Genomic DNA, 13230 nt, shown 5'->3' with positions numbered 1-13230 from the left:
CCGCCCAACATGGAGCTGCCGTCCAGAGAAAATGCTGCTGCAGAGTTGTGTCAAAATAAACCAGAGTATCGCCCAACGGTGTGGCTGTTTTATGTGTTTTTAATGGTCTTTGGATGGCGATGGAGTTCTGTGGCACAGAGGCATATAGCTGCAAGCTGTGGCTGCACAGACAGCACTTGTTAGCGGGATAAATTCATTGCTGTTTTTTGGTCTTTTAATGGGATTTGTTGGTTAAAGTAAGATAAAGTAACACCAATGTGATCCCTTTAATGCAGCTTTGGGTGCAACAAACTGTGGCAGCATTGCAAGAACGGAACGAGCTCAAGTAATGTACTATTCAACAGTAAAAGGGGCTGGTTTGGTTTTTATGGAGGTCCAGTAAAGAACAGCAGCAGCCCATAGTTCATCTAGTACAAGCAGTCCCACCTGCCCCCGGCCTAAAGCTGCCTGTCGACTACATAATGATCTGCCCTCTGTAAGATGGATGGCCCAGAGATACCACTGAGGCTGCTGAGACTAAAGCCAGCACGCTCCCCCAGTGTGTGTGAGGCAAGTTACAACAGCAGGCAACAAGCACATTTTAAGCCTCTACACAGTATCTATTCTGTTTTCTGTCCAGAAAACCCTGTTACCACGAGATGCTGTTTGACAGCTAATTTTTCCTTCTTGTTGGTCCAGTTCTGATGGCAGCAGTTTCAGGGGCAACTTTGAGGGTGTTTCATTCCCTTCTCTAACTGCTCTCGTTATTCACAGCATTATCTTGCAGATTCAGAGCTATTTTTTGCAAAGTTGTTCCTCGCCAGCTGAGGCCAGGTCCCAGGCCGCTATCTCTCAGTTGCATCAGCTGGAGTTCACCATCAGATGGCAGTCCACTAATGCCTTTCTCAGATGTGGGTTACTGGTGGCAGGGGAAGGTTGCGTCAGTGTGGACCTTTGGTGTCTGAACTCGCCGGCCTGTGCTGCTCTAAGCACAGACTACAGAGGACTCCCCGAGGACTTCCCGAAAGTATCTTATCGCTTAGATCACATTACAATGACTTTCAGTGGCACCAATTTGATCTTAAGTGCTAATCCAGGCTACCAGGCTTTTCACAGATCTCTCAGATCAAATACACTGTGAGTGTCACTTCTATATCTGAGCTTACTCCCTTAAAAAAATCGTCACCATTTTTTTTTTTCCTGTGAAAACTACTGGAAACATCCTTTGAAGTTAAGCCTATTTTTGCCCCGAGAGGCAGAGACATTCATTCGTCAGTGATGCCTAAATGTTAGTCCTGTGAAGTGAATTCTCCAATTTTTTTCTGACAAATTGAATAGATGATTGCATGGTAATTTTTCAACCCAAATAGACCCAGATATTGTGAATACTTAATCAGAAAGTTTAATAAATGTCTGACCTCGTAAAAGTTTTATAAATTTCTTTTTAAAGATGCAATATTTTTGCTGATGGGGATCTAATTTGAATCCCACCCTGTCTCAAAATGCAGGTCCGTTTGCCTTCTGTGTTTAATACAAAATTGGAAACAAATGCATTTTCACACGCTCTGCTTTAAAATAGATTTAAAGTTCCTGTAATGTTATAAGTTATTATGGCATAAAGATGTTAGCAAATCGATTAAAAGAAAGTATCATCTCAGCCACAAAAACATTTCCCACCACTGAAAAACAGCAGATTCAGCAGCGAGGCAGTCTGGATACCACAGGCAAGTCTCGAGTCTACACTTGGATCTTAAAAACTGTACACATTTGTTTCTATTCGCTCTCCTGAAACTACTAACACACTGGAAACATATTTTCACAGCTGTACAGATGCACTGAGACCTCCTTGTGTGACTGACAGCTTACTAGCTTGGTACATTACAATAAAGAACACAGTTTTTCCTGCCCACTAGGTAGTGTATAGCCCATGGCGTTTGCTAAAACTATGTTCACTGTCACTTCCATTCACACGTCCGCATCTTCTCACGGCTTCTTTTTACTCCCTATTCTCAACAGTGTTCAATATATAACTAGCGCTTAAATTGGATGTTATTTAAAATACAGCGGTTCGCCATAATCCAAGAACAGACTTATTTGAGCTCTTTGATGAACTCTGTGTTGTTTCCCTGAGTTTCAGTAATGAATTCAAGTAAATTGCCTGTCTGAGTTGAAAGAGGAAGGGTGAAGTGTTGTCAAGAAATCCCCAGTCAGCGGTGATGTAATGGCTCATTTGAAGTCCAGTGAAGGATGGATGAGTCACATTCTTCGGGAATGAACTTCTCTGAAAGTAATTATACTGGTTTCCTGCTCTATACAATGAGGCCTGGAGAGTCAGAGACCAAAACAGGAAATGACATGGGCTATAGGTAGGCTGGAGATTTGGATTTACGGGAGAGCAAACACAAAAATTCCAAATGAGCCATTAAAATGTTTTACAGTGCACTGATGACTATAAAAGGACGGAGTAGTGATTGTTTTTCTCTTGAATGAGTTGAGTATCGCATTGTAGATCTATTTCACATTGAGATCCACTTGAAGTTATTAATGTTTTCTGATTCTGTGTGTCTAATAGTGGAGCGTCTTGAGATAACTTCTGTTGTGATTTGACGCTATACAAAAATAAATTGAATTGAAATAAATTGAATTGAATAGTGGAAAAATCATGCAAATAGTGATACAAGCACCAAATTTGGCATGATGATTCCAGAGGGGACACTGAGCAAATATAAACGATTGGCCACTTGAAATTCTTTATTTTCTCTCCTAGAAATTCATCTACTTGGTTGATTTGAGTGATCTTGGTGTCAAATTATATGTTTTTTCTAGCATGCTGGATCTAAGTTTGATAGTTTTCATAATTTTTAACTGCAATATGGTGGCCATGTTGTGTATGTTTAGTGTCTGCTTCCTCATGAGAGCATGGGGTCACAGCATCCAGGGACTTCCTATTGTTGCTGATGGCTTTGTCTCTTTGTGTCGCAATGACCGTGCAAGATATTTCAGCTTCACACACACTTTCTTGGCGGGTAAATAAAACAGCTGGGTCTTGATGCTTGATTCCCTGGCCGCCATATTGCAGTTAAAAATGATCAAAACTATCAAAATTAGATCCAGCATGCTAGAAAACATATAATTTGACACCAAGATGACTCAAATCGACCAACTGGATGAATTTCTATGAGAGAAATCATTATCAGCAGGTCAATTTGGTGTCCATCTTGAAAAAAATGGCCGCGATCTTGGATTTTCAGGTGGCCAGTCGTTTATATTTCGTTAGTGACCCCTCGGCAATCATCATGCCAAATTTGGTGCTTGTATCACTATTTGCACGATTTGACAAAAAAATGTATGTTATCCGCTCCACTATAAGGAAGTATTGGACAAACTGAAATTTGATCGCCAAAGTCATTGAGATACATGCTGTGAGAACCATGAATGTCTGTACATGGATTTCCTGACAAGGCATCCCATAGTAGTTTGACGTATTTTAGTGTGAACCAAAGAAGTGGACCAACCGACAATACCACGCTAGAGACACGCCGCTAGCATGGGCTAAAAAATGAAAGCTATAAGACTGTTGTAGTCAGCCGTTTACCGTCCTGTTATGTCATGGTATCTAAATAACTGAAAAATGGTTTTATGGCTTACATGAATATCTCACCCGACTTTGAAGTGGTGTCATATGAGAGATATTATTTCACACCACCAAGTCCCTTTATGGTTCAAGCTCCTCACTCTGCCTTTTGTGACTTTGTGCAAGAATAACAAAGCAGTGATCCGAGTCCTTGATCCGGGCTCAGGGGCTGGCCTCGGTTACGTAAGACCCAGTCAGAATCTGACAACTCAGTATGTGTGTGTGTGGTGGTGGGTAAGTCGGGTGTGTGTGTGTGTGTTGGGCGGTGGAGCCAGCTAATTCCTTGGGAGAGCGTTGTTAGCCTGGACCATTTGTGGAGCTCTCAGGGGAGAGGCGTTGCTCCGGTCTCTCATCAGGCAGATGACAGAAGACTGCGTGCTCTGCATGCTGCACTCATCTCGGCCATGATAGCTTCACTGCACAGGCCATATCTCTGCTTCATTTACTCATTGTCTGATAATAACAAGTGTCTCCTTTCTGCTATACTCAATTACATCTTCATTAGCCTGCTAACTAACTTAAAACACACCAGCATTGTGTGCGGAGATTTTAAGTCTATGTGACATTTATTACCGAGAAGCCGGAGTCTATAGGTGAGGGCCGAACGGGGCGCAACATGATATTTATAACGTCTTCATCTCTCAAGACCATTCACCGTCTCATCATAGCGGGCAATTCATTTCAATTTATCGGCTAATGAACTCAGTTCATTCATCATTTACTCTGTTATCTAAACAAGGCGACTGGCTGACATATTGGCCTCTTACTTTGGTGCGCTGCCAATCAAATACTGGCCTAGTAATTAGCTAAACAATGGGGAGTTGTTCCCATAAGACAAACTGAGATATTACATCAGATCCCAGTGAAGAGCAATCTAATGAAAATCATACAGCATAATTAGCTGCCCGCGACATTTCGTGCACAATGAAATGACAGTGTGGATTAGAGCAGCTAAGTGTAGCGGCGATGTCAAGTAGCAGACCACCAGATACAGAGTTGCAGATGTGAGACATTATGGGCTGCTGTTACGAAACCACCGTGGGATACACAAAGGGAGAATTCCAATCCTTTCAGTTTCATCTGCGTACTACACCGTCACGTTTCCTGCATTCTTGCAGTTCCTCACCTTCAGGTCTCTGAAAACAGGATGTGCCCTCCGTTAGTGAGGGAAGTTCCATCATGTCAAAGCAAACTTTGTTTGTTACCACGCTGAACAGCTGTGGCCTCAATCAGTCATCCTCGCCTTTCTCTAAGTGGAACAGACAACACAAGAGGAGCAGGTTACTTTACACCACCCCTGTGTATTCCCCCATTGTTTGAACACTCCCATTTCCCTGTTTGGCCACTCTCTGTTCCCATTATTCCTCTTTGCTTTACAGTAATGTCACATTTTAAGCTCATTTGCTCTCACTACTTGTCTCCCCAAACCAGCGCCAGCTCTCGTCCCGGTCAGCAGGGTTAAATAGTTGGCCAGTGCGGTGAACTATTCTGTATAAAGTGTCTTTTAATGAGACATAAACAGACAAGGGACAGTATCTTAAATGTCCAGCCTTCCTTCCTTTGGCCACTGCCGCTGACATGATGTCAAAAAGCAGTGCCACCCAAGCAGTCTAACTATAATATATCACCAGGGCCGGTGGTATAGATGACGGCTCGTATCAACCGGCTGTCTGGGGATTTTTAAGGAGAAAACGATGACAATTCAATAAACCGCTGGTGCGTGACATCTCTGTTTCTAAGAGGGCAAAACTTTTCCTTAGCATCCCGAAACCAGAGTTTCATGTGTGATTAGAGGAAGCTGTGGTAATACTTCAGAGATTGTTGACTGTTGGTTGTAGTTCCTCATTCAGCCTCAACCTCAACTCAAATCTGGCAGCTCCTCAGCCGACTAAAAATAATTTTGCATACTTCAGCTGGATTATGCAGGCGATGTCACTCTATGTAAAGTCACATGTCGCGAGTGAAAAATCACACCTCACAACCACGACGTTCACCTCGGCCTTGTCTGCTTCTCTAAGCAGTGTTGCTTTGACAACAGGGAGGAGACACCTGTAAATGGATGAGACTCGCTGGAGTGAAATGACGGCGGAGTATCAACACAACCACGGTGGAAAAAGTCACAGCGAGATGCTCTTTTACAGGCGACTCAAACAAAGCAGAACAATTTCCTTTCTTCAGTTCAAAGCGTGGATTTGTGGTAATAGCAGAGTCGAAGCCCCCGCAAAAAGAATTACAGCACAAAGTCTAAATGCGCATTGTTTCTCACTGCACAAGCTGACGCACTTCCTCTTAAGCTGTCCTCACATGGTGTCTGAGCTAAATTTGTGGGTTTCCTGATGGAGGCAGAAGTGAAACTCAAAGCATAATCAGAACAGACATACAGGAAGCATCGGTACAAACTAAGGAGAATGGGTGAAGGGCTCCTGAGACATCTGGCGCGACAGTAGCAACAGTCAATTTAGGGTACAGTAAAGGTGTTGGCACATTGAATACAATTTGTTTTCAGTACTGTCAAGAGTATTTTTTAGAAAAGTGAAAGGCTTTCAACATTGTGTATGTGTTTTGAATCAGATGGGGTCAGCTGTGTCTCTGCACTGAATCTGGGACAAGATTAAATTTACTTTCAACAAAAAAAAGAAAGAAAAGTATACGAAGTTCAATCAATATGTAGCTTTATTTATATGCGCATTCATCTGTACAACAATTCATACATAAAAAAGAATATCAACAAGAACTGTACACTGGAAATGTCCACACTTTTGATATTACACAGTAGATCTGAACCCCTTGGACTTTACATCAGCTTAAAACTAAAGTGACATCTGTAATTTGTAACAGCCTCCTTTAAAATAAAATATTGCACTCAGGATTTAAACCTGCAGTCGGCAGAATGTTTTTGGCATCTTTGGGCAAAAATTCCATAATAACCTTTCAGCATTTTGTAATTCAAGTGTTCTGAGAGAAAACTAGACTTTGGCCAATCACAGGTCATTTCAGAGAGAGAGCGTTCCTATTGGCTGTTCATTCAACTGAGGCAGCTGTTTCTCATTTTACAGCTAAACAGTACAATACAAGATGTTATTGAAAACATTTGAGGCAAGAAATAGGCATTACAGTAACAGAATATTGATTCATAATTGATCAGCGCTGCCTAGTTTGACCGTTTAATTGGAGTTTGCAAGTGACTGACAGCTGCTCAGAGACGGCAAGGCTCCAGCTCGGCTCTGATTGGTTGTTTTCCTCCGGTCTGTGAAATCTTGCAGATGCCGTTAGGAGCACCGGAGGACACAGAGGCACATGCTTTTTTTTCAGATTACCTGTCTCATGCAGTGATGTCAGGATATAGTGACCGTTTTATGAAAATAACTTTTTTAAATCATATTCGCTCCATTTCTACCCACTGCAGCTTTAAGGCTTTACTGGCATAGCACTTATGGGAATTTTAAACATGGCACAGATTCGCTTTCTATACTCTGAGTGGCGTTTTCTCGTACACCCGGGCAGATGGGAGATTTGTCAAGTTTCGTGAATATGTCACACATCTCGGATCTGATGCTGCGGGGGGGACGTCGTCTTTGCTGGCTGGACGCGGCGTCGCCAGGGGTCTGAGGGTGTTCTTGCATTTTGGAATGGAGTGCCCTTTTAATTTCTGATGTTAACCTTTTCCCCTGGAGCAGCCAGGGGAGCGCTTGCTCTGTCAGATCTGCCCTGGCGTAGATCTGCCTGTCTGCTCGGCAGTAGCCAGCCACGTCGCCCCCGGCCTGTTTCTCCCCCCCTCTATGTGGCTCGCTTTCTCACTCTCTGTTCACATCTCTGCAAAAGACAGGGGGGGGAAGAGAAAAGTACAAAAGCTCAGCAGCCAGAATAAGAGAAAAAGCACACAGGCATATCAACACACACACACACGCATTGACTAATAGGTGGGCCTTGTGAAGATACAGGGGAGCTACGATTCATTTGTAACATTAATTCTCTCCGCGTCAACACCTCTGATAGCAGGATGTATGTTTTGTTCTTTGTGGTTTGTGTGCGTGCACACGTGTGTTCACAGGCCTCTGGAACACCACTGCTTTAGTGCTGATAGCGAAACTCATGTAGTCAAGTATGCTATTATCACTAAAGGTTGTGTAGATAGTCCACCTGAGTCCCCAGACATGGCATTTACACACAAGAGGTGCTCAGAGATAAACGGCAGGGGGTGGTGGGGGGTGGGTAGTAGTACACAGTGGAAACAAGGTGGCTACTGCTACGCACTCTGTTTTTCAATGTGTAACAAAACATGCTCTCTATCTGGGTCTCTGCCACCACCACACACCGCAGCCTGCTGGCTTGTCAGCTTAAGTGCAAAAGGAATAAAGAAAAGATTGAGTAATAGGGGGGTGTAATTCTCTTAAATACGCACCTGCAAGTTCCCGGTCCAACATGTCGATAAAACTCTCCAGTTCCCTTGTGTCTCCCAGCTTGGCTGCAGGAGGAAGACAGAAAGAAAAGGAATTTGAGAAAAGCAATGGAACATTTTTGTGGAGAAGTGCGGCTCAGTTCAATGGTATTTCCTTTGGACCAGAAGCCTGAATACTAATCTAAATCACAGAATTACATATGAGCCAAACTGCTTTTCTAAAAAAAAAAACTGGCTTTCTAAAAATAAAACACATTTTCAGCTTCTTTTCTGTGATATAAAGCTTGATTTAAAGCGCCGTAAAACCCAGACAGCTTGATGGATCCTACCAGGATCTCTGTTGTAAATATTTTCAGGTATTCTGCGTGAACACAGACGGTGTGAATGTGAATGGCACCATCTTGTTTTCATCCATTGAGATTTAACAGTAGTCGTCTGTGCATCTGCATGCAACAACAGAAATGCAACAGCTCTTCATTTACACACACCTGAGCCAGTCTTGCCGCTACATAACAGCACAAACAACCCCTGCAGGAGAATGAAGGGGGAGCCGAGATGTCACAGTCGCAGCGGCAGGGTCTTTGTTGTGTAAAAACAAAAGAGCTCCCAGCCTAATGTGGAGGGTTTTTGTGTGGCTGTGATAGTGATCAGAGTAGACGTGATAGTGATCACTGTAAGAACGAGGGCTATCTGGATGGAGATAGGCTGATGGGAGCCTCTAGTATACCTTTCGGTGCCAGCGTTATGCCTGCTGTGTGGAGCTCCTCCTCGCTGGTGTTCAAACTGTTTCCCAAAGAAGCTTCGCTGCCTGGAGGGAGGGAGAAGAGAGGGTGAGCGGAGATGATAAACAGAAGACAAGCACTAAGGCCAGCCCATGCAAATGAACAACAACTATGACAACAACTTTAACACAATGCCGGAGCTGCACATAATGATAATAACATGCAGTAAAAACGAAGGTAAACGTCCCGAGTGTCAGCTTTTGAAACGTTAGGGGGCCAAAATACTTCAATAATGACGACGCATGGGAGCAGGGAAACACACTTTCTTCTTTTATCTCATAACCGTCGACAAACGGCAGCAGCAACAACAACAACAACAAAAAAACACCAGACAATTACAGAAGATGGATTATCTGTAATTGCGGTTCATTCTGGTACACAGCTATTGTCATGAGCATAACAGCCACTTTAATAGAAGTGTATACAGGGATGTGTCCTCTTGTAACACTAATTTCATGCAAATTAAAAGTGTCAAGCTGTAGTTGTTTGGGCTGATAAAGGGGGCTCAGCATGCACCCATGGGGGCTCCATACACCCTCACTCACAAACAAATGATGCACTAAGTAACGTCCACACTTTGCGCGATAAGCAAACATTACTTTAATCGCAGCAAAATTGTTTTAGTGTGGTGATGTTGTCACTCACTGTAATCCGAGTCCTCGACCCCGCTGTCGTCCCCCAACCGTGTGCGACCTTTGGCCTCCTGCAGGACGTGCTGGTAAGCGTGAGGTCTGCTTTTAGAGGGGGCCTTCAGTTCCTCCACCACGTCCTGGAACTCCTGCAGAAACTCGCCCAGCTCCAGCTCCAAGTCTGCGGAAAATGTGACAGCAATTTTGGAGAGAAACCACATTACTCCACTGAAAGAAAATGTTAAGATCACCTCAAGTTTTTTTCCAGAAAGCAAAAATAGTAGAAGTACTGAACAAAATTAAATTTACACATGTATTTTTTAATATTTCTTAAAAATAAAACAACAAACAAATCTTTTAGATGTTGGATGTTTTTCAATATGAGAAATAACTCCTTACACACATACCTTCAGGGTTACAACTGAATTAAATAAAAGCTAGAAAACCTGCAGTTGGATTTTGTGTCAGTGGGTGGTATCAGATAAGTTGATGTGTTCAAATAAACCTAACAGCCCATAAGGCATATAAAACACCTAACAGCCTGTAAAACACCTGGTCTGCTAACTGTGATACATAAATATTACATCTTAAATCGAAGTTCTATGCTTTGGGCTGCAATAAAACAACACTTTTGGCCATTTCTTGAGTAAATGCGCAGTCATTAAATAACGGATGACCAAGCCTCGGTTTTACCCACCATTTTATGAATATGATAAATTTTTAACAGTCCCCTGTGGGGTAGAGAAAGCAACAGTAGTAGCAAATGGTAGTAGGTTGCAGCAAGAAAAAAAATAAAAGCACATGCATATTCAAAAAATTGAAAAACAGAATTGTGCCATGTAGCCTGCTCAAAATATATCAACAAATAGGTAGAATAAAAATTAAATTAAATAAAACATAGCAGGCTATGATTTACAAAGATGCTCACTGTCTTAGTGTAACTTTAATTTGTATCAACATGATGTCATACTTAAAAAAAGATTAGGCAAGTGTGTAATTTAAAGAGGTTAAAATACAGTTTAGCAAATTAGCAAATTAGCAACAGTAGTAGCAAATGGTAGTAGGTTGTAGCAAGAAAAAATATAAGCACATGCATATTGAAAAAAGTGCAATGATTGGTAAGATATGAAAGATGACACAAGTTTTTCTAATGTGTAAAAATGTAAAAATACAGATTTGTGCCATGTAGCCTGCTCAAAATATATCAACAAACAGGTAGAATAGGTGTAATTTTTAATAATGCACTATACCCACTTTTAACAGTCTCTTCTGCACTATATTCACTTTTTTAATAGTCGTGTATCACAGCTGTTACTCTGCACTATATTCACTTTTAACAGTTTTCTTCGTCATCTCCTTGTATTTTTATATCTGGTATATTTTTTTGTACTTTGTATTTTGCACTACTAACTTTTTTACTGCCTTTTTACTAACACTATGGAACTGTGATGCTGGAAACTTGAATTTCCCTCGGGATCAATAAAGTTACTATCCATCTATCTATCTATCTATCTATCTAAAAAAATAAAACATAGCAGGTTATGATTTACAAAGCTGTTAACTCTCTCAGTGTAACTTTAATTTGTATCAACATGATGTGATACATAAAAAAAGATTAGGCAAGTGTGTAATTTAAAGAGGTTAAAATACAGTTTACAGCCTCTGTGAAAGCATTATACAGTCGTTAGATGTTTGTTACAGGCCCATGATCACCATCACTGTATCCCCACTTAAAAACTAATGGCTCAAGTAGTCGTTAGACTCACCTGTGGTAATGTCTGAGGTCATGCTGGAGCAGTGAAATTAAACACCACCGGGCTGCTTGTGCGTCTGGGTTCAAAAGCTGCTTTAAAGAAGCTGACACGCTGAAGACTAGTTTTATTATAAAGACCTCCACACACGCGCGCGGGCGGGCGGGCGCGCTCAGCTAGCGGACCCGAGCAGCCAATCAGGTCGCAGACAAACCTCAAGACGTCTGCTGTGACTGGAAACAGTGGGCGGAAAGTTAAAAGGGAAACCATACGCAAATGAGACAGACAGAATAAGCCGTTACGTAACTCAGGTCGAGGCTTATGGGGGTTTTTTTTCCCATGCTTTGAAATTAAGAAAGAAACTGTGTGTATACTTTAAAAGTGAATGTGCTCCTTTTAGTGTTCATAATAGATTCATCATGTTTTGGCACAAGGAGCTGCTACTATAGGATTTTACATTAAAGGTCCCATATTATGCTCCTTTTCAGGTTCATACTTGTATTTTGTGTTTCTACTAGAACATGTTTACATGATTTAATGTTAAAAAAAAAACTTTATTTTCCTCATACTGTCTGCCTGAATATACAGTACCTGTATTCACCCTCTGTCTGAAACGCTCCGTTTTAGTGCATTTCAACAGAATTGCGTTGCTAGGCAACAGTTTGGGTCCATGTTTACTTCCTGTCAGCTGATATTATTTACATTCACTGCAACAGGAAATAAACTGGGACACATATAGAATGTTTAGGTTTAAAACCGTAATGGTGTATATATTGTATATTTGTGACATCACAAATGGACAGAAATCCTGATGGCTTGTTTCAAACGCACAATTTCTGAATACGGGCTGTGTGTGTTTCTCCGTATATTGATCGTTTTTATAGTTTAACAGTATTTGTATAGCACTTAAACATGCTTTATATTATAAAAAGACATGAAAATCTCACTTTTTACAATATGGGACCTTTAAAGAGTCATTCTGAGTTTGAGGGAAGCTTTATTGAAGAATAAAAACTCTGATGAGGATCAACTGCAGTCAGCTCGTATCATGCTAACATTTATTCTAATAATCCGTGATATTGTATACTTAACTACATAGTCATTGGGTCCAGAAGAAACAATGCTGCACCTGTTCTGGCAATGTCCAGAGATGTCTTGTTGTGTTACTGATAATATTGAATTGTTTTGTTGTACTTGTATTATGACTTTATTCTCGAAATCTCAGATTTTTTCCCCCTCAATTTGGACCTAATACTTCGTCGTACTATTGCAATAAAGAATTAAAAAAAAAAGACAAGTAAAATAAAATAGTTTTCATTGGGTGAATTTGTTTTTTAGTTCTTGACTAGGTTTGTAACGAGGTAGTACAAAAGCCTACAAGAGCCATTTATTAATTTGTTTGCCTGTCTGGTGTAATACCTGTTTTGTGCACTAGGTAGCAGTCACTTATAATGGGACTGCATTTATACAAGAAGAGTCATGCGGCCACATGCGTTGCATGCCGGGAGACCGTGGCCATGGCGCATGGCGTTGGTAGGGTAGCAGTGAACTTAAATCGGGTTAATAAGCTACCTACCCGTCATTGATACTGTTACCTCAATGCAGGACATGTTGTATAAATGAGGCAGCAGAGGTAAATGTCTGGACATTGTTGGTTTGTGCGTTAAGTCGATGCCTACAGCGCATGTCAGCTAAAAGTCGACAACGTAGCAGTAACCATAGTGACTATTGGAAGCACTGGAAGCTACTGACTATACCAGGAGTCTGCAACATGCGGCTCTTTAGCTCCTCTCCAGTAGCTCACTGTGGATTTATAAAAATAAATTAGTGGAAATTAATAACTATTTTTTGTTTACATTTTTATTTGTATTTATCATTGTTGTAGGTCTATGGTACGACAGAGTATTAGGGCCACATTGAGGAAAAATAAATAAATCTGAGATTTCGAGAATAAAGTCATATTATTATGAGAATAAAGTCATAATATTATAAAGTAGTAATTTTATGTTATTTTCTTTTAATCTCGTAAATTTCTGACTTTATTCTCGTTATATTA

General features: G+C 41.2%; 1 protein-coding gene across 1 annotated transcript; it reads right to left on the bottom strand.

Moving 5' to 3' along the window:
- Positions 1-6901: 6901 nt before the first annotated feature.
- si:dkey-27i16.2 (regulator of cell cycle RGCC-like) lies at positions 6902-11336 on the bottom strand. The gene is made up of 5 exons (XM_037781006.1): positions 11190-11336; positions 9440-9604; positions 8740-8820; positions 8016-8078; positions 6902-7426 (listed from the first exon to the last, which is right to left on the bottom strand). The coding sequence occupies exons 1-5, from the start codon at positions 11209-11211 to the stop codon at positions 7419-7421; spliced, it is 339 nt and encodes a 112-aa protein (XP_037636934.1). The 5' UTR covers positions 11212-11336; the 3' UTR covers positions 6902-7418.
- Between the last annotated feature and the right edge of the window lie 1894 nt (positions 11337-13230).

Source organism: Sebastes umbrosus, chromosome 9 (genome assembly GCF_015220745.1).
Source record: "Sebastes umbrosus isolate fSebUmb1 chromosome 9, fSebUmb1.pri, whole genome shotgun sequence".
In the NCBI taxonomy this organism is placed as follows: Eukaryota; Metazoa; Chordata; class Actinopteri; order Perciformes; family Sebastidae; genus Sebastes; species Sebastes umbrosus.
The sequence above is the reverse complement of the archived record's forward strand: the minus strand, read 5'-3'. Positions and strand labels throughout refer to the sequence as shown.

Excerpts from the sequence above, each read along its gene's own strand:
- si:dkey-27i16.2 (XM_037781006.1), bottom strand. The coding sequence starts at position 11,211 with ATGACCTCAGACATTACCACAG. Across the intron at positions 8,821-9,439 it reads GGTCGAGGACTCGGATTACA|GCAGCGAAGCTTCTTTGGGA; the intron begins GTGAGTGACAAC and ends CCCTCCCTCCAG. Across the intron at positions 8,079-8,739 it reads CATAACGCTGGCACCGAAAG|CCAAGCTGGGAGACACAAGG; the intron begins GTATACTAGAGG and ends TTCCTCCTGCAG.